The 22,296-nt window shown below is 39.1% G+C and overlaps 1 protein-coding gene across 1 annotated transcript in view; it reads left to right on the top strand.

Annotated features, from left to right (window-relative positions):
* LOC5572002 overlaps positions 1–22,296 on the top strand; it is a 294,570-nt gene that overhangs the window by 212,240 nt on the left and 60,034 nt on the right. Inside the window, exon 3 of the mRNA XM_021843284.1 lies at positions 15,880–16,349. Within this exon, the coding sequence (XP_021698976.1) occupies positions 16,083–16,349 (267 nt within the window). The 5' untranslated portion in view covers positions 15,880–16,082. The remainder of the gene's footprint in view (positions 1–15,879; positions 16,350–22,296) is intronic.

The following is a 22,296-nucleotide window of genomic DNA, read 5'->3' as shown; positions in this document are numbered from 1 at the left end:
TAAATAAGAATTTTAACATGTTTTATCACATATGAAATATCATTAACAAACAATATGAATAACAATGGGCCTAAATGTGAACCTTGGGGAACTCCTGATGTAACATGAACAGGTTTAGATAGTTTTCCCTCAAATCTTACTATTTGTTGGCGATCTGTTAAATACGATTCAATCCAGTTGAGGAGTTTCATTGCAATTCCCATTTTATTTAGCTTAAAAATCAACATAGGAATATCTAATCTGTCAAATGCTTTACTAAAGTCGGTGTAAAGTGATTCGACGTGGTTACCTCTACCCATTGCATTTAAAGTGTAATTAACAAATTCCAAAAGGTTCGTTGTAGTAGAACGACCTTTAAAGAAACCATGTTGTACATTCGTTATCCTATGTTTTATTTGGCTAAATACTTTTTTATTAATGATTGATTCAAATAGTTTTGGAATGGATGAAATAATAGCAATTCCACGATAATTTCGAATATCAGATTTTTTACCAGACTTGTAAATGGGTATAAGAAATGACCTTTTCCATTCTTTTGGAAATCTGCCCTTTTCAAGTGACATGTTGAACAGCCAAAATAATGGTGCTGTAAATTCATTGGCTAAGTTTTTCAGTAAAGCAGGTGGGATTCCGTCAGGCCCTGATCCTTTGGAGGAATCTAAATTCTTCAGTCCTGTTAAAATGTCTTGTACCTGTATTTGACTAACGCCTACATCGGTTGTAAAATCAGGAAAACTAGAAAAGTGCTCAAAATCACGGTCATTATCCGAGAAGTTTGTATAAGTCTCTTGGAAAAAATCAGCAAAGAGATTACAAATGTCATCTTGATTATCTGCTACTTTATCATCCAATGTCATTTTAGATGGAAAGTTGTTAGACTTCATCTTAGTTTTAACATAATTGAAGAAATTCCTAGGGCAAGATTTTAAATCATTTTCAATTTTTGTGTTGTACTCTTCAAGTGCAGTGGATATGGCCTGATTAAGTTGGTTGACAATATACAAATAATTTTCTAAACTTTCTTTTTCTTTCTAAACTTTCTTTTTTTTAACTGAACATGTTTGCCAAAGATAATATCTTTCGAAGTAGTCAGGATCCTGAGATATCTACAAAACGAAAGTCGTTTTTTGTATGAGTAAAAAAAAATTGTAAGGCTTGTCACGCCATGCCACACCACCTCCCCTCCTCCCTGGAGCCGGACATAATTTGTGTACGACCCCATATCCTCCACATACCCTCTATTTTCATGACTTTTTAAGATGTAGAGAATTTATAAAAACGATCGTTTATATGAATTTCGGTCGCAAAAAGTGGTTATAAGTAACCGTCGTGAAAAGATCGATCGTAAAAACGGGTTGGAGCGTATGTACCTTCATTGCACTTCTTGAATTTTGAGCGCTTAAGTGATGTTGAATCGTGCTTAGTACCTCCACTATTGGAAAATTTACCCTCTCTTATTAAATGATTTTCAACATATATGCCTTTTTATTGACACCCAATCAACTATACAGGTCGGACTCGATTATCCGGGATTCGATTATCCAGAATTTTAGACTCGATTATCCGTAGTACGCTTTTTGATATCAATGTTTTCCAGTATTTATGCATAAATTTGAGATAATTCAGTATTGCAAAATACGATATGAATGTTTTAGCAATTTCGGAGTGTAGAAAAGGGGGGTTTGAAAAAAGGGTTTTTTGTGTGTATGCTGGTCAAAATTTTTTTTTTCTCGAGACCCCTAATGTTGCTAGAAATAATTTCTGGCTACGGCACTGCATCATAGAAATAAAACAACGAAAAAAAAATTTAGTTAAATTCTTTTAGCGCAAATTTTCTTTTTTTGCTTTTAGTGATTCGATTATCCGGAGTGAAAAAAAATCGGTACTCCGGTTAATCGAGTCCAACCTGTATCACTGATAAAGATAACACAACGGATACTAACAGAACTTAATTCTCGAGAAAGTATCTCATGCACTTATCAGCAACTAGAAAGTTCAGAACAGTGCTGTAAACATTCGACACTTTGCGCGACGTTCGTTTCGTTGCTATGGCCAGCATTCATAGCACGAGCTTTAGAATGAACGTCGATAAACACAAACAGGTGTCAATTGAATGTCGTCTGACACAATGACATTTGCATATACCATAAGTTTTGTATAGAATTCAGACATCGGATCATAAACAAAATGAATAGTTTGATCTTGCCTGTTATGTCGAAAGTGGCACACAAACATTGAAAGCATAACAGAAACACAAAAAAAACCGTAACGATTCATGAGCATGAGCATGAGCATAATTGACCGCCCGCAGTTGCTACTCCGTTATTGCAAGAACAGCTGTACTTACACAGGGAACCAACAGACGCTACTCGGGATCAGTATCATCCTCAATGTGTAAATACTGGTGCTCTTATTATTATAATAAACAATACCGACGCCGGCTGCGTCCGAATGCAGGTCAATTTGGGAATGGGATGGAAATGTTGACATGTTACTTGCTTTACAGAAGCCGAGGAATCCTCTGCACTTCCACAAGAAAACACTGGGAGTTTGGATATGGGAAAGGATTCGTTTTGGTAAACGATAAATATATAATTCGAAATGAATACGTGAGCATATACACGAATGACCTCACTATCCAAACCAGACACGATACTGATTTCGTTGCTCGCTCGACAAGAGCATACAACAGGTTCAACGTATCAAACTCTACTGACGCGTTTTTTTTTTGTTTTTCACCGGCGCATTTCGTTTTTTCTTCCGCGCAACGCGAACCGGACACAATGGATCCGGATTCCGTCGCTCGCTCACAAGGAGCACACACATCACTTCCAATCAGTTAGAATTGCGCTCTCGTTGCATAAACAATGTTGGATCAGTGAATTCGCGTTCCGGTGCTGTTTTTCGAGCACAAATTGATGAATTTAAAGTGATTGATTGCTCCCAGGAGTACGTTGCGTCGAAAGTTAAAGTTTTTCAAGTATCGCATCAAATTTTTGAATTGCTACGGTGAGTAGAAATACAATTAAAAGTGACTTTTAGTACGGGCACAGAAGAACCAACAAACAACAACACGGTGCGTAAGAAAGAAGTGATTCGGTAGTGCGTGGTATTTTACAGCACAAATCACAGCAGTAACTACGTGTTCGCGTTCAAAAACTAATAAATTGTGAAAAACGATAAGGTTAGTAACTTCAAATAATCAAAAAAAAACCGTAACGATTCCTAGCAAAACTATCGTGGTCAGTGGCATTCAATTGTCATTTTTCTTTTCGACATTCGTGATCAGAATGTTTAAGGAAAGCGCTGCCGAATATCAGCGAAAATCTGTCTACTACCATGATTGTTTACAACACTGATCATGATACCATCCAGATCCATGTATCCCGTTACCAACACGAGCAGTGAGCATGCGCTGCTTGCACACACACACATTGTGCAAAGCGATGCTTCCTCGAAGAGAGAAGAAACTATGCATTTTATTTTGCTATGGCTCATTCCCCTCATCCCTTTAGTTCAAAACTACACGGTCGATGGCGTCATGGCGTTATCATTCACCCATCGCAATTTGTGGAGCCGACCGAGGCGCCGACAGCCGATGCTCATTGCAAGCATAATTTTTTAAATCGGCGTATCTAACATTTGGATGGATTCGAGAAAAATGCGATGCAATATATTGTAAAGCATTTTAAATCCTATTTTAAATGTTTTGCATTTTTTCTATTGTTGTGTCTTCTACAAGTTGAAAAAAGAACACTGTTTCTAACCACTATTAAACAATTACGATTCGTTTTGAATTAGATTGAAAAACTGGTGAAATTATCGAATAAACCCTTTTGCATTGTTCTGCTCACATACACCATGATGATACCATACCATACCTTGATTGATACATACACCTTGCTTGATGCGTCGGTTTGACAGTTCATTTTTCACATGCGTCACGTCATATACACCAGTATTGTTTTGAAGTTGCACATACACCGATTTGCAAATTCCCTTAAAACCTAATAGTGTTCGTTAATTCGACAGTTTTTACGTTCAACTACAATGAATATTGGTTTGCGAATGTTTCCAATTTCAACTCGACTAACAGGAGCACCGGACGGAGCTGTGAGTAACAAAAGTAGATGAAGAACAGTTCTTGTGAGAAATTTGGTAAGAAACATTGTCTAGAACCGAATATTGATGATGTTCCACATCAGTTTGCCGACGCGTCAGCTAGCTACAATTGCAGAAATCCGAATTCCTCGATTTCCAACATGTTTAGTGATTCGGAAACGGTATGACGTATCTGCTGATTCAAATTTTATGTTTTGATTCGGCATATAGGTCGCTTCACTATGAGCATATGTACGGTGTATATGCTAGCATGAAAATGTTGACAGTTGAGTCGCTTTACAAACACAGGGTGTATGTAGCCAAATTAAAAACACTGAGTAAAGTGCACATAGGGCACAATTGAAATTTATTTCAAAAAATAGAAAAATGGTTTTAGGAATACTTTTGTTGGCTCAATATGTAGATTATGCGTTTGTCAAGCCCATGAAAAGCAAATCTCGGTTTGTTTATTTTTGCAGATACGTCGGATTGAAGAATAATAATAATAATAATTATTATTATGCTTGATTGCAACAAAACACAGCTTTCACACACCACCCGTCGAGCGATCGTAAACTCGCACGCAAACACGTGTGAGCGTCTTTGAACGTTGGGAAGAGTGAGGAAGAATCAGCTGGTGAGCTAAGAGCCATATGTGCGGTTCAACGTTTCCCCTCCGTCGGTTGCTACTTAGAAGGGGAAGTAACGATGCCGTGGCTTATAGTATGAATGCGGTCAGTGCTAAGCAAGGCCCATCGTGTAGTAGGAAACTCGCATCATGTGAGTCGCATGTCCACGAGAAAGTGTGAGTGAATACAACTTCCGAACGAGGGGAAGAACGAGCGAGAATCAGCGAGATATAATGTTGCTAAATAGAACATATTGACGGAGGGGAAATGGGACGCCGTGGCATTGAATGTATCACAACAAAGCACAGCTATTGTCTTATATTATCACACCACAACCAAATGAGCACTTCAACTTGAATGATTGCGCACGTGGATTCAAAATGCGATAAAACAAGTTTACTGCACAAACTAAAATGTCCAATGTTACCATAACTGTGTAACCGTACGGTAACCTTTTTGTTAAAATTGATGTGGGTCTGTAGGGTGATAGACGATGTAAAGCAAGTTAACGTGCAAATTGAACGGTGCGGGCGGCTGGCAAGCTAACGCTCCAAACGCAGTTTAACTAATGGGTGGTTGCGTAACAGTGGCTGCACCAACAGAACGGATGGGGGAAAACGCAGCAACAATACGTGGAAAATGTATGTGTTGAGGCTGCTAAGATGCGACAGAGCTGAGAGGCGGCAATTGAGAGAAGACTACCACCCGGGAAAGACGTCCGATTTGGAGAATTTTTACAGCTTTAACTCATGGTAAGAGATAGCAGCTCGTGGTCGCCAAGTCAGTGGGTGAAAGTTTGGTCGACCGCATTATATCTGGGTCGCCAACCAGTAAGCCGAACCAAAATCGGGGTTGGTACCCCACACACCATAACCAAGCATATCGCCTAGTGACATCCTGGGAGCACGGTTCTCTAACCCCAGCAGCGAAGTGCCGAGTCCTGTTCTTGAGGCCCATCAATCCCGCACTGTCTCGGAGTCACCACGTTGAACGGTAAACCCTCTGCGATCCTCAAGCAATCCTCAGCCGTCGTCAGGCCCGCCGGCCGGCCCCTCGATTCCGGCTACTATTGACACTCACCTGTAGATCGGTCGCCGGAGACGGCTTCGCCCGCCTTCAACGAACACGCTAACCTGTCCGCCAGCGCAGTTGATCCCAGTGAGTGACCGCATGCAGCCACCCTTTGGCGTTTGCCAAACGTGTCGACGATACCCCATCGCGTCAGCATCCCTTCGTGCAGTCCGCCACATAGAGTCCGCCATACTCTGCGTCGAGCAAACGTGGGAATCCTCGCCGCCGTCCAGCACCGAAAGTGACCAATGAATTGATGTAAGTTGAATTCCATTCCATTTATGTAGGACTCCCACATCCGAAGCTCTCCCCTACTAAGCACACCCTGGGACCCGGGAGACAGAAGACGGCCTTCGGTGCCCACCCCGGATGCGGCCGTTGGCTCAAGATCAGCTGCTTGGGGCTTAGGCCAGTCCCCTTCTGGGACTGAGCATCTTCTCCCGGGGTCAACTCGTTTCAACTGACACAAAATGACCAAAGTGAAAGTCCAATGTAACAATTGTTGAAACAAAACGGCCTATGTGATTCATCCTGTGTACATATTTTTGGTCAAAACGTCCTACATAAACATAAACATTTCCATCCGGGTGGAACGAGCAACTCCGAAAAAAATATATTTTAAAAAATACTCCGATTTCTTTCACTTGTTGTGAGTCGAATCAGTTATCAAAAATGAAGAATCCGTATTTTTATTGTTTCGTTTAGAGCGGGTCAAAAACCGGATTGTGCTGCGCGTTCCAATCTGGAGGAATCCCGAATTTCAGTTTCCTTAGGTATAACTTTTTTTTCTTAATGAAAAGACATCCGATTTGCTGTCTCTTCTGTATATAGATTGAAAAATCTTTAAATTAATCATCAAAGAAATTCATCGACTACAGGTCAGTAATTGGAACCGTTTTTCCCTTATCTCTGGTCCAATTTCTCAATACAAACTTCAAGCTTGTAAATCCGACCAGTGGATTACAACAAAGTTGTAACAAATTTTGTTACTCAGTAAGGGTTTTTACTAACAAAATATGTTATCTTTTTGGCTAACAGAAATTATAACTGTTATTTTCCTTAACTGAATAATAACAAAATGTGTTATGAGCAGTTGTTCTCATTTTTTGTAACAAATTGTGTTATAATGATGTCAATTGGAACAAACTTGAAACAGATTTTGTTATTAAATTTATTAATATTTATTTAAATTATGTTTTAATTTCTTCCGTCAACTCAAAGTGCTTCTAACAAAAATGAATCAAAATTTGTTGTTGTTATCCACTGGTCGGGTAGCCCCTTACCACCACAGTAGCTTCTGGGAATCCAAATGAACAAATTTGGGGTTGTAATCAAGCGATCATCGGCTTACAGAATTATCGAGTTATAGAACATGCCGACATGAACTATCCAAAAATCAAAGGATCAATATTCTGTATTTTCAAAGCTTTCATAAACACTTTTGTAGTTAAGCAATATTAATTTGTTGATAGCATTTTGAAAAATTAAATTTGAATTATTTTTAAATACTTGAAAATTACTCATTTTTACTGAAAATCAATATTTTTATATTCATGTTTTCTTAACTTTCATTACAAATTGCAAGTATTCATCGAGACATCGAGTTATAGAGAGAGCATCTCATACATCGAATTTGAATCCAAAAATCCATCGAGTATAGCCCAGCCAACCAAAATATACGTGTCACGATATCATATGTTTTGCTATGCTTAGGTATATGCGCAGCGTATCACGTATAAGATGTTGCAAAAAGGCCTTAGATGAATAGAAGTGAAGGATTTATAGTGCATATATTATCTGATGAAAAACAACTTGCAATACATGTTTGTACATTTTAGTCTGTACTCTTATGCGACTTATTTTATGATAATAAACTTGATTTGACAGTTGGTACTGATTGACCCGACTTACTTTGTATGAGTATACGGGACGAAAGGAAATGTACGTATGAACCCATTAAACAGCGTTTTATGTGAGGAAAGATGAGTTTCCAAACGGTATAATCCACCACGTTGTGTGGGTGTGATGAAATTTGTGTAAATAAACGACTTTTTTTGTAAACTGCTGTGCGACTTCTGGTTGCCTGGGAGAATATATCGAGTTGTGGAGAACCGACAGTAGGTATTGTATCAATTGTTTCTTATGCTTTCGAATCTTGGATGTTCTGGTAGATCGGAAGATTTGAACTTCGAAACAATTTGGAGAACCTACAATATTATCATTACGTCTTATGTTATTGAAATTCAATATAAGTTTTCGTGATTCAATCTTTGGTAAAAGGGAAGTTGCTTATCTATACTTTGTTTATATATATCCTAACATTGAAATTTCAAAACATTGTGGATGACCTTGAATATCAAGAAAACAAATTTCAACATACAGTCGAAGCTCATTATAACGACATCGCAAGGGACCGTCGTTATATGGAGATAACGCTGGAAATGACGTCGTTATAGAGAAGTTGGATATCGTTATGGAAAAAGGGGAAATAAAACGATAATAATGCACATGAAAATCATATATAACTTGAATGTCGTTAAAGAGAACGGTCGAAACAGAGAAATGTTAAGTTGAAATTGAAAGTTGAAAATGAAATTTGAAGGGATCATTGTAAATGTCACTATAGAGAGATTTGTCGCAATGAAAGTCGTCGTTATAACGAGCATTGACTGTATTTTGCTTTTTATATGACTTTTATGATACATCTGAAAACTAAGATCCATACATTAAACGTGTGTAACCCTGAAAGGGTTAAGCAAATCAATCTAAGCAAAGGTGGATTAATTATGATTTTTTGTGGGGTCTCTTTTTCTACACACATGCATTACCGATAGCTCTGTGGCTGACTGAAATTCCGCGTGCCGCAGCTTGGAAAAGGGGTCAGTTTGGGGTAGAGCTTGGCTGGCATCAGTACAGAGGCAAGACCGTAAACAAACGTCCAGAAAAAATGAAGCGGGAAAGCCGCAACCGTCCATCACAAGAGGAGAGGAAACGAGACGACGACGGACGGTGAGGCTATCGATCTAGAGAAGATTGATTGCGGCGGGAAGTGGCTCGATATATGCGATTGTTTTGCACTACTTAACAGTAAAAATGGGTTGTGCGGTCTTTGTGTTGAGTGAAAATGAAATTTATCGGATACAATGTGCGAATTGGGATACAAATATGTTTATATGCATATTGGTGAATAGATGGATAATAGGGTTGATTATTTTATATCCATTTTGGATAGTGAGATAAAGCGTGGGATAAGTAATTGCAAAATGAATTAGCTCTGGACAGCATTATCTCTATTTTGTTGTTGATCTTCAAGTCTTCTAGCGGTTCAGCTTTAATATTCATGGAATGGTGAACCCAAACTTTTGCACGATACACCATACTGAGGGGTGAACCCAAACTTTTGCACGATGATTTGACTGTCTGTTTCATTGATTTTGAATACTTTCCAGATTTTTCCGCCAAAATTTCGTGAGGTTTCTTCAAAGAATATAAGATTACGATCCTAATGACATTTTGATTTAAAATTTTGGTCGACCCAATGCTGAGGAAATTAGATATGATTTTTCAGTGTGTTTTTTGAAAAATGTCACAACTTTAAGTAATAATTTAGTATACAAAGTTCAAAAAATGTTTTTGGAAAAATACATACGAAGTAAGAATAACTCTTTGCCTTTCGAATGCGGCTTAGAGAGTTTCAATTGGACATGTAATCACAGAGATATGGACAGAACACTTTTGCATGTTTTATAGGGGGTGAACCCAAACTTATGCACGGGAGTGTACGTTCATTTCTATCGTAAGAACCAGAGACGGACAAGAACCCGGTGTCCTTCGCTTGCACTTTACCATCATTAACGCACGTCTTTTAGGTTAAGTTAGGTTAAGAAAATTGAAAACGTGTTTTTATTTCTCTTATAAGCAGGTGAAATCAACTCACCTGAAAAATCAAAAATCTGAAATGCTACGGAAAATGAAATGTAATATGTTGTTGACAAAATGTTAATAAAATCTCCAATTTGTTCTACCATATTAGGATGATAGTATTGTCTAATAACACAGCACACCTAGATATAAGAAATGAATGTAATGTTTGGAATGATACTAATAAAGAAATTCAAAGAAAAAACGCACGTCTTTCCTTACGGTGAAGATGAATCGCACCCAAATTTCAAATTTTCAAGAGCACGGATCTGGAGAACCAATCATTCGTTCAAGCTGAAAACTTAATCGATTGGTCACTATCTGGTGGTTACCAATCGATTAGGTTTTCAGCTCAAACGGATGTTTGGTTTTCCAGATCCGTGCTCGGTTCTCCGACATTACCCGGAAAACCATTACCCGGAATGCAATTTACCGGAAGACCATTAACCGGAAAACCATTTACCGGAATGAACCATTTACCGGAAAACCATTACCCGGAAGGACCATTTACCGGAAAATTATTTCTCTATTTCTCGCCTTTTTCATTAACCGTTATGTGGTCATTCAGGTCAGTATTTTGACTTGAAATATTTAAAATGATCACCAACAAGAATGGACACGGGATGTTCTTCCTTCAAAATACATAAGCATCGAAGAGAAGTCTTCATACTTGATGATGTCAACATGCACCATCTTCATATATTTGCATTTCATAGATGATTCACCCTTCTTTTAAAAATAAGCTGTTCTTTGAACTTATCTTGGCAGCTTGTCTTGGCTAAACTGGCTAAATTTGATTACAATTATGTAACTTAAGTTTTGACATTCGACCGTCGGTTCTCCAAGTTTTCAAATGTTAATTAATAAGCAATGATTAGAATTTTTAACACGATTAGTTGTGCTACTTTTCGCCGAGTGTCAATTCACCGAATGCCGTTTTTGTAAACGTCAATCAACCGAATGCAAATCCTCCGTATATCCCTTTTTCTAGAATGACTCATTTCGGGTCATCTGATATTCACCCTTCTTTATTTGGTTGGCGGTTCTTTCGAGTTCCACCGATCTCGGTATTTTTGGCAAAATGTGTTTAGTCGAAAATGACCAAACATCTTCTTCTTATGATTGCTTCCTGTTCTTTCTAGTATAATATCCTTCAGTATATTATTGCATTCGGGGTACAGACATTCAGAGTTATGACATTCGTAGAAAAATTGCACAATCAAGCAAATTCAAAGGAAAAGTAGATCTATTGAGGTTCAATATTTCGGAATCCAGAGATGGATGTCACAATGGCGTATAGTGTCCAGAGTTGCTCGCTGTCACTATCAACGCTTAAAATATGCTGATTTCTACAGGCCGACTACGATACAATTCGGATCAATTTATATCATATCAACATCATGCTGTCTACGCCATCACCAGTGCATTGATGGCGATAGACTACGGATATCACTGATGGGTTAAGTTTAGCTTCAAGTTAAGCAAATAAAATGGCAATTTATCAGTACGATATTTTTAGCAGTGCTGCAGATAGATTGAAACTATGTGTTGGTCACTGAAAAACATTAATAGCATGGATAAATACCACGTGATCACTCATTCTGCAGTGATTATGATCTAGAGTGCGAAGTCGCATCACTGCTATTGGTTGTCAAATCAAAGTGATATTGATAGCTCGCAAGTGATATTGATAGTTTTAGACCATCAGCCATCAGCTGATATGATTGATATTAAGCAACTCTGATAGTGTCTCTACTCTTGATCACCAAGGCACACTTAGTTTCATTTAAATTTTATAGATTTCCTCAAACCATAAAGGCTCCCCTAAATCAAGGCGATTTTTTACGGTGACAACGACATGCACATGCGCTGCATGCACTGTTTGATTAGCATGTCTAAGCCACAGCGACGTAATTTCGCAGCGATTCATATTTGGCCACAATGTGCGTCGTACTGTAGTGCCTCTTTTTGCAAAATATCAGATAATTCGGCCGAGAAAAACCTGTTGAAGTGCCCAAGTAGCTCTGCACCCTATCAGGCGATTCTTTTCTAATAAAATTTCAAATAAATGACATGTGCAATTAAATGTTGGTATCGTAATATTCGTTGCGACAAAGTGAAGCTATTCAGAAAGATCAAGCTGAGGATGGAGAATAGTTTCAAAATGATTTTTAGTTGGCAAATTTGACGACGTTTCAGAGCTAGAGTACTTACATACTTGTCAAACTATGTACGAATGCAAAAGTGGTCGATTGACATAGGCTCTCAGCTATTAACTGTAGAAATGCTACTAGAATAGATTTGTCCCAGTTGACTCGTTACGCCGGCAAGAAGAAAAACATATTTGGTCCATAGCTGTTTGAAGATGTCTTTTGAAAAAGTGTTGAATGTCCATGGCTAGCGTGACATAATTTGTGCTGAGCATCATCGAAAGAGAATAAAAATTGTATGTAAATGTACTTAAAAAGGTCGTCGAAAATGGAAGATTTGGCTTTCCGGGTAATGGTGCATTCCGGTAAATGGTATATTCCGGTAAATGGTTTTTCCGGGTAATGGTACATTCCGGTAAGTGGTATTCCGGTAAATTGCATTCCGGGTAATGGTGTTCCGGGTAATGGTATAGAATCTCCGTGCTCTTGAAAATTTGAACTTTGGCTTCGATTCATCTTCACCTTACGTTTAATATATTGGCAACCTGCTAATCAAAGGAAACTTTTGCCATAAATCTCCTTACTTCCGATACCTTTGAACATCGGAAACTCGCGTAGATGCAGTGGTATATACGGTCTACAATGAGCGATGTATGCAAAGACATTACTTTTCTTCCCCCTCATTGGTCAGCAATCTAACGAGGCGGACCCGTTATTGCACAAATATGAAAAGATCACCAACACTTGAGGGATTTCTTCAAAATATATTTTGTTAGTTTGTGACAACTTATAAATCTAACGATTCTATACCATTACCCGGAATGCAATTTACCGGAATACTACTTACCGGAATGTACCATTACCCGGAAAAACCATTTACCGGAATGTACCATTTACCAGAATACACCATTACCCGGAAAGCCAAATCTTCCATTTTCGATGACCTTTTTCAGTACATTTTTTTTTATCTTTATTAACGAGATTTTTAGCCCTGGGCTAGTTCATCTCGGGACCAACGGCTTTACTTCCCTTCCGAAGGAAGTCGTCACTAAAATTTTTAGTGACTATCTTGGGGATGGGATTCGATCCCAGGTCTTCGGCGTGAGAGGCGTGTGTTCTAACCACTACACCAGGTCCGTCCCCCATTTTCAGTACATTTGTATACAATATTTATTCTCTTTCATTGATGCTCAGCACAAATTAGGTATGTCACGCCAACAACCATGGACATTCTTAACTCCCTCGGTTTCCATAAACACTATTTTCAAACAGCTAATGACCAAATATGTTTTTCTTCTTGCCGGCGACAAAGCTATTCTAGTAACGATTCTACCCCATTACCCCATTGCCATTTCCCCGAAGCCCATCACTCCGAATGCTATTTTTTTTTTGTTTAAGTACTCTTGCTCTGAAACGTCGTCAAATTTTCCAACCAGAAATAATTTTGAACCGGCGAAATTCAATTCTACCAACCTCAGCTTGATCTTTCTGGATAGGTTCACTTTGCCGCAACGAATATTATGATACCAAAATTTAATTGCAAATATTATGATAATGTAATTTACTTGCGATTAAATTAGAAATGAATCGCCTGATAGGGCTGAGAGCTACATGGGCACTTCCATGATTCACTTTGGCATGGGTGGTTTTTCTCGGCCGAATTATCTGAAATTTTGCAAAAAGGGGCACTACAGTACGACGCACATTGTGGCCAAATATGAACTTAGTAGCTATCGAGAAACCCCACAGCCGAAGTGAATCAAAAGTGTCAAGAATAGGATCCAGCTCCTATTAGGGGTCTTCCTCAGCCGAGTGGTTAGAGTCCGCGGCTACAAAGCAAAGCCATCCTGAAGGTGTCTGGGTTCGATTCCCGGTCGGTCCAGGGAATTTCCTTGACTTCCCTGGGCATAGAGTATAATCGTATCTGCCACACAAATGCGAAAATGGCAACTTTGGCAAAGAAAGCTCTCAGTTAATAACTGTGGAAGTGCTCATTAGAACACTGCTGAGAAGCAGGCTCTGTCCCAGTGAGGACGTAATGCAAAGAAGAAGAAGAAGAAGGCTTCGGCTCCCTATAGATCGAAAAACTATGTCTTCAAATTTAGGCTATACAACTAAGCATTACAGGCAAGGATAAAAATAATGAAAAGAATTATTTTTGTTATATATACTTGATGTCAAATATTAACGAGGTCAATATAAATCGGAAAAATCGCCTATTAATTAAGGTAGGGTGCATTGGAGCTAATGGAACATCCCAGCATTTGAAAATGTTTGGATTTATGATGGTTTTCTTATTCCCTTCAGTTAAAACAGTTTAGAATCCAATTTAAATATTATATCATAAAATAAAAAATAAAACATTAATCTTGCGAAGGAAGTGACATACACCAGTGCAATTCTCATTTTAGCTTTAAGGCTCCCCCAAATCAATACGATTTTTTAAGCGACTTCGACAAAAAATCGACGTGATTTCGTTGTTGAGTCGTTGCAAGCACTCTTATGTTTCGACCATGTAGGTAGACCGATACGACGAAAATCACTGCGAAATTGCGTCGGTGTGGGTTCGACACGCTCATCAAGATGTGTATGCAGCGCATGTGCATGTCACTGTCGCCTTAATTTAGGGGAGCCTTTATGGTTTGAGGAAATCTAAAAAATCAAGACGAAACTAAGAGTGCCTTGGTGATCGAGTGTAGGGACACAATACGCCATTGTGACGTTCGTATCTGGATTCCGAAATATTGAACCTACTTTGAATTTCCTTGATTGTGCTATTTAGCTACGATTGTCGTAACTCTGAATGTCTGTACCCAGAATCCAGGATAATATACTAGAAAGAATAGTAGGCAATCATAAGAAGAAGATATTTGATCATTTTCGACTAAACACATTTTGCCAAAAATGCCGAGATCGGTGGAACTCGAAAGAACCGCCAACCAAATAAAGAAGGGTGAACATCAGATAACCCGAAATGAGTCATTCTAGAAAAAGGAACACGGAGGATTTGCATTCGGTTGGTTGACGTTTACAGAAACGACATTCTGTGTATTGACACTCGGCAAAAAGTAGCATAACGAATCGTGTTAAAAATTCTAACAATTGCTTATTTATTAACATTTGGGCACTTAGAGAACCGACAGTCGAATGTCAAAAGTAAAGTTACATAGTTGTAGCCAAATTTAGCCAGTTCAACCAAGAAAAACTGCAAAGATAAGGTGAAAGAACAGCTTATTTTTAAAAGAAGGGTGAATCATCTATGATATGCATATATATGAAGCTGGTGCATATTGACATGATCACAAGTACGAAGATATCTTAGAGGAGTCTCGATGCTTAAGTATTTTGAAGGAAGAACATCCCCTGTCCAATATCGTTGGTGATCATTTTAAATATTTCAAGTCAAAATACTGACCTGAAGGACCGTAAAATGGTTAAAATAACGTTAATTAAAAAGGCGAAGAATAGAGAAATCATTTTCCGGTGAATGGTCCTTCCGGGTAATGGTTTTCCGGTAAATGGTTCATTCCGGTAAATGGTTTTCCGGTTAATGGTCTTCCGGTAAAATGCATTCCGTGTTTTGGTTTTCCGGGTAATGTCGGAGAACCAATCTAACTCATCATAAGAATGAACTGACGCATAAATCCCAAAACTACGTTTTGGCTTAAAAACATTCCTCTTATCTGTATAAGTTGCTTGATAGCAATCAACCTAAAATTACTGTAATCGAATTTTACCCAATCAAACCAATCTTATCAAATTACATAGCTTTTGTGTTACTTCTTTTATGATTAGCTTCCCCGGATAACAACTAATCGTAGTAAAACCATCCATTTTTACAGGTATCATTACGTAACCGCCCAAAGATAATGAAGCAATTTCATTTTCCAGTTGCCGCACCAACAATTGATCGCAATTTCAGTCGATTACCGCACTCTTCCCGATTTCCCCAATGCTGCTGGACTAAAACGTCTTCTTACTTTTTTTCCTCTTTCTTTCTTTTCCAGAACCGCCGCTGATTGTGGACTCGTGTAATTTTGGCCTTGTCGGTTGGCGCGAGCCAATTCGCCGGAAAGCCATGTGCTCCGTTAGAACCATCGTCGTGTGGCAGCTGCGTTAGTGGGTCAAATTCTGCACTCTAACTGTGTGTTCGGTGATCGGTGGAATTTTCTTGGGTTCCTCAAAAGGATAGAGTCGTCAGAACGTCGCAATGACGTCATCGAATGATATCGGTGGAGGAGGTGGCGGCGGACATAATGTGCGTCACCATCACCACCACCATCACCGAAGTGGAAGCAATAGTCAGAACAATATTGTTGGCAGGAGAATCAGCAATGTAAGCGTGAACAATATGCATAGCAACAGCAGCAACAACAACAATAATGGCAGTTCGAACAACATCAATGCCAGCTACAATCACAACAACAACAACAACAACAGCTCTCGGATGGAGAAGGAGAAAGACTGGGATTTTAAGGTAGGTCTTGGTTCGCTGTAGGTCATACAGATATGGGAATCAACGGAGAGGGCAGATGGGCTGCCTCAAATGTATCATGTATCGATACTGTTGTTCGTTGGGAATATGGGTCAATTAAACACATTCCAAACACATTTTGAAAAGTAACGCTCCTGGCTTGGGTATAAATGTGATGAATGACGCACTTCGCGACAACTCGAACAGATGTTGTGAAGGGTGCTACATCCTTCTTCTTTTTTTTTCTTTTTGGCATTACGTCCTCACTGGGCAAATCCTGCTTCTCAGCTTATTGTTCTTGTGAGCACTTCCGCAGTTATAAACTGCCAAAGTTGCCATTTTTGCATTCGTATATCATATGACAGGTACGATGAAACTGTATGACCCGGGAAGTCAAGGAAATTTCCATAACGAAAAGATCCTGGACCGACCAGGAATCGAACGCAGACACCTTCAGCATGGCTTTGCTGTGTAGCCGCGGACTCTAACCACTCGACTAAGGAAGGCCTCTAGGAAGCACCCTCTGACAGCTTATACAACATGACAAATTGGAGACAATACCATGGAGAGTCATCAAATGATAAATACTTTCGATCAACTTACTGAAATCTGTGAGATTGTTCATGAAAATTCGCAAAAATAACAAGTTGTTTTGTCCCAATGGTAATTATAACCACATAACAGTCACATTGAGATTATAAATGAGCCTCGTAATGTAATTGCAATGAAATTTCTATCCGAATTATTTTCTGACTATTACTAGGTGAATAGTATGCGATATGAGTTGTACAAAATATCAGCCTCAAATAAGCACTTTTGAGTTCCTGGTAATTTTTAGAAATTTTAGTTTCCTCCCCCCTGCACACTTGGTACTCCATTTATTCAATGCCTACTTTTGTCGAATGTTACAAATATGCAGTTATGCGCACTGTAGGCCTGCAACAAATTGATTTTCTAAAATGAAAGTTGATTTAAAAATTTCCGATTCTTTATTTAGATAAAATTATGTCTCAAGATAGGTAATCATGTTTTCTACTAACTTTCCGTACATCGCCAGATGGGAACTTTTAGAAAAAAAAGTTTTTCGGAAAATATGAAACTTAATCGGAAATACAGTCAACTTCTCGATGTTCTATATCTCGATATCTCTCCCTATGTCGATAATTGCTTCGTTCTGCATACGATTTCACACTCCATATCTCGATATCCTCCTTATCTCGATATTTCCATATCTCGATGTGTTTCTGTTGATTTTTTGTCCCCAATTTTCTCTCCATATGTCGATATGAACATTATGAAAGGTTACTAGACCATATTTAAGTGATTCAGAACAATTTGGAAACCCAAAATGAAGTTTGTTTGTTTATCATTTTCCTAGTAACGGAGTGATTTTCAATCTAGTGTTCACTAAATTAATGTTCTTTGTCTCGATCTCTCCCTATCTCATTCGCTCAGAATTCAACGTTCATACCGGAATTAAACTAGAAATTGCCTTAATCTCTGAAGGAATTCTTAAAAAAGCTGTCGAAAGTGTTGAAGAAATGATTGAAAATATATGTTTATAAATTATTAGTGGTATTTCCACAGAGATAAGTATGAGGTCTTCCGATTTTGTTGCATGCTCTTTTCGAGCGGGTGACGGAATCGGTTCGCATTTTACGTGTGCCAACAAATACGGAGCTAGTCAGAAGTGTGTGGTCTTTTGATTCTGTTACATGCTCTTTTCAGGCGAGCGACAAAATCGAGATCAATCGTGTCCAGTTTGCGTAATGCGAGTGCGAAAAGCTGTTCGTGTTTAGTCGAGAATGGTTTACAAACTGGTGAGCTCGTTTCATGTTTATGATAACACAGGCAACATTTCGTTTATGTAATTTTCTTACAAACTATGGATGGTTCGTTATTACATGTGTCGGCTTGGAGCCTTATTCCTGTTTCATATAATTTAAATATACACATGCTTGTTTTATCAGTACCAAAACAACCTTTAAATAGTTGAACATTATGAATGCCGACGTACTTTTTTCATTGAATCTTCTACCATTTACAACTAGTTTTAAGTAAGAGTAATATATTTCTTCCTTATCTATGGATCGCATTACCGACCATAGTTGACTCCCAGATCTGTTTTTCTTATCTCACTAACAAACACCCTTCCTGTTGTGATTGTGTAGATGCAGAGATATTCTCGGTCAGCCAGAATCACACACTAACATTCCTTGCCCATTCCAACTGACTATGAAGACTTAAGCCAATTGGCTGGCACTGTTATTGATCAATAATATGAGAACTGCTGAAATGTGCACTTCGAGAGTAAGCGGAAAATCCCATCCCTTAGTCGTTTAAATCTAAGTGCAATTCTTACCAGTTCCGATCAATCACGGAGCAGCAACCATTGACATGTACAGTTAGTCTATGCTATGCTATTCTATAAGGGGTATCTCCACAAAGATTCTTTGAGAAATCCTCCAAAGCATTCCTAAACGAATCCGAGAGATGTATTTGGAACAAATTGCAAGCCGCTCTGTATGAATTTTCAGGGGAATTCGTAAAAAAATTGATGAGAGAACTCCATGAGAGAATCGTTACTATGTGTGAATGCACTGTATCTCAATTTGCGTTCTCTTAGCGCAGTTGGTCGTCGGGCGTGCGACCACACTGAGAGCTCAACGCATACTGATGTTCGTGCCGGCAAGTATCCGGCTAATAGGTATGCGGCTGTAGAGCGTAAGAACCAGGGCTTTGCATTTTCGAAAGCATTTTGTGAAACACGAAGGCTTGCTTGTGTCGTCTCGATGGTGACGAACTACTACTCGCTTCGTTCTTCGTTCCACACTCATTCGTTTCGTTACCCGATTGAAAGCAACGAACAAGAAAGGTGAAATGAAAGAGTAAGAATTTCGTTTCATTTGATTTCATTGAAATCTATCAAAAGATTGAAATTGAATTTTACCCATTTTTGCAATAGTCATGTATGTAACTTGTTAGGTAATAAATTAAGATAGAGAAACTATGCGGGCCACCACGTCGTTCATTTGAATTAATCAGCTCCTAAAGTTAGAGACTACCGATTGAAAGACCAGCTTGCTGCGATGAGGTTCTAATTTATGACGCGCGATGCACAAGCAGCACGAAAGAAATAAGAGACTACGCTTGCTGCCATGAAAGGAAAGGTTTGACGGATTGACACGAAACAGTAGAGTTTCAATTGAAAGGCACGTTTGAGTCAGTCAGTTGGGGACTGAAAATGCTTTCAATGAAATGAAAATGTACGGCCCTGGTAAGAACTCAGTATCTATAGAACGGAGCGTACTTTCACTTGTAATCGGGAGATACAAACGCGAGCGTGTTGGGGGTTTGGCATTTAAGCCGAAAGGGACATGGAATTGCGAAAAAAGGTGTGTTAGTAGTTAGTACTTGGATTCAGTTTGGCTTTCTGTTCTGCAGAAGCGGTTAAAGCGCCGTTCTGTTGATAGACTCACACTCAAAATCTCAATCAATACGCTCTCCCGTGAGAGCAAACTCATTAGAGATCTGCTTCGCAAATCTCATGCTTGAGATTTTGATGCAAAATCAACTCAATCAACTCAAACCGTAAAAAATGATTCAGTCGCAAAACTCGGCAAAAACTCGTGAAACCCGAATGTTGTTGTTTACGTTAGGAAGGATTAACATAAATTTAACAGGCTAACAAGAAATTATTGCCGTGTGTGAGTAAACTGTGGAAATACGAGACAATGAGTTAAAAAGGTGAGCCAACTCATCCATGATTTTTTGACTGCTGAGTTGCATGATTGACAACTCACGCATGAAAAATCTCAAGCGTGAGTTGTGAGAAATTGAGTTTTTCACAACACTGCCCGCGAGGTAAAATGGCGTATTACAGCTGCAAGCTGGGCTTTTTAAGGACTTCGTAATCAGCTACAGCTGCAGCTTACAGATGAACACCAAATTCACGTTGTACAAGACTCTAATTCTTCCGGTTGCTCTGTACGGCTACAAATCTTCGACGTTGAAAGAGGTCGCCCAGAAAGCTTTTGGGGTCTTTGAACATAAAGTACTGAGAAACAGTACTCGTTGGTAAATTGGACAATAACATCTGGTGGCGTCGCATGAATCACAAGTTATATCAATTATATAGAGAAATAATTATTTTCAGGCTTATAAACACGACAGGCTGCAGTGGGCTGAGTATATAGCTCACTGCTCACATCTCGGAAGAACGGAAGCTTAACTAATATTTAGCAGAGAACCAGAGAGAGGCCGTCGTCTGACGAAACTAAAAGAAGAATCGTCATCGTCACACAACCAGCGTTGGATTACTATTTGCCGCAGTGATAGGCTCGGCGTCATGACGAATAGATAAGCTACCTTCGTTATGGGCGAATCTTCGTTTTATGGGCAGTATAATAATTGTTTAACTATAGACAGGGTTGGTGGTTTAATGGCTATCGCTTCAGCTTCATCAGCAGAAGGTTATGGGTTCAATCCCAGGCCAGTTCCTTTCCTCGTACTTTGGAATTGTATCTTTCACTTGCTTCTGTCTTTCACCCATAATCTCTCACAGTTTCTCTAACACATTTCATAGCATTTGCTAGAACCAGAGACGGACAAAAACCGTTTCTCTACGCCTCAATTCTTCCATCATTATAGAACCGCTTTCCTTACGCCTTATACATAGGCAGTCTGTTAACCAAACAGTTAGCCTCTCTGCCATAAATTTACCACCCCTACACCTTCCCGCATGAACTGGCGTAGACGCAGTGGTATATACGGTCTTCTGTGGGAGCCAGTTTCTTGCATCATCAATTCCTCCCCCTTCTTCTCATTGGTCTGCATTCTAACGTGGCAGGCGACATTGTTGTCTAAAAATAGAAAACCAGCACTTATACAATGTCAGTCCCAAACATTCATCCGGTTTGTTCCTTGTGTAAGTGCAGCAGCTGATCTGGCAATACTGGTTTAGCAACCACGGGTGACCAATCAAGCTCAAGCTCAGTATTGTTAAATCACGTTAGTTGATTCTACGGAATCTATACTTTTAAAATCCAAGCATAGCTGGTAGATACATCCAGCTTGATTTGGCTGTAGAATGTAGGCAAGGTTTGGTATTTGTCAAAGTACTGGTTCACCAAAATTTACAGATAACCCCGAAAACATTCCCAGCCGACTGCGGAACTTTACACCAGGAAAGAACTGTTACCAGCAAACCAAACCGGGGATTAATAGGGGGACCCATGGACGCGTGAAGTCAATCGGTGTACGGTAGTGGCGACGTGAACCAGCGGCTATCGATACTGAACAGCACACTCCATGCAAAATTGGTGGTTGATCACTCACTGAACGGTGTTTCATTCAGCATTCCACGTGCTTTGCTTGTCCACGAGGGATGTATATATGCACTGAATGTGGAACGTGGTGCGGAGGGATCGTAATTAATCGATTTTCGATTTTACTCCGTCACAGAATGGTGGATTTCGTACTGTGTACCAGCTGTCAGTATAATGATGTAAACGGAAAATTTCTCTTCAATGAATGGCTGGCTTAGAGCATCGCATCGATTGGGTTGGCTGCTTGATATGGCGTCGTGATTGTGCAGGCTTGAAGGGTTATTCGGCCAGAGGGGGTTGATTGGAATTTTTTGAGGTACGCAATGGTTTCGAGCCCGAAGGTGAGAGTGAATGGAATGAAGTGGCGGTAGCTTGAACCATGACCTAGTGAAACTATTTGGTTTAATTTTGGCACCGCTGGTAGTAACATTGAAAGAAATGTTGATAGATTTCTATTATAAGTAGTTTTCAAAATGCAATCTTTTAGAAAAGGTTTTCTGCTGATCCAACTTGGTTTATTTAGGTAAATAAAATAATCGAATTCAGTACTATACCATTCAATACCATTAGAGTTTCTATCCTTTGACAGATACTCGTATTTCGGCCTCAACTGTAAGGCCATC

The sequence above is a fragment of the Aedes aegypti genome, chromosome 1 (assembly GCF_002204515.2).
Source record: "Aedes aegypti strain LVP_AGWG chromosome 1, AaegL5.0 Primary Assembly, whole genome shotgun sequence".
Lineage (NCBI taxonomy): Eukaryota > Metazoa > Arthropoda > Insecta > Diptera > Culicidae > Aedes > Aedes aegypti.
The sequence above is the reverse complement of the archived record's forward strand: the minus strand, read 5'-3'. Positions and strand labels throughout refer to the sequence as shown.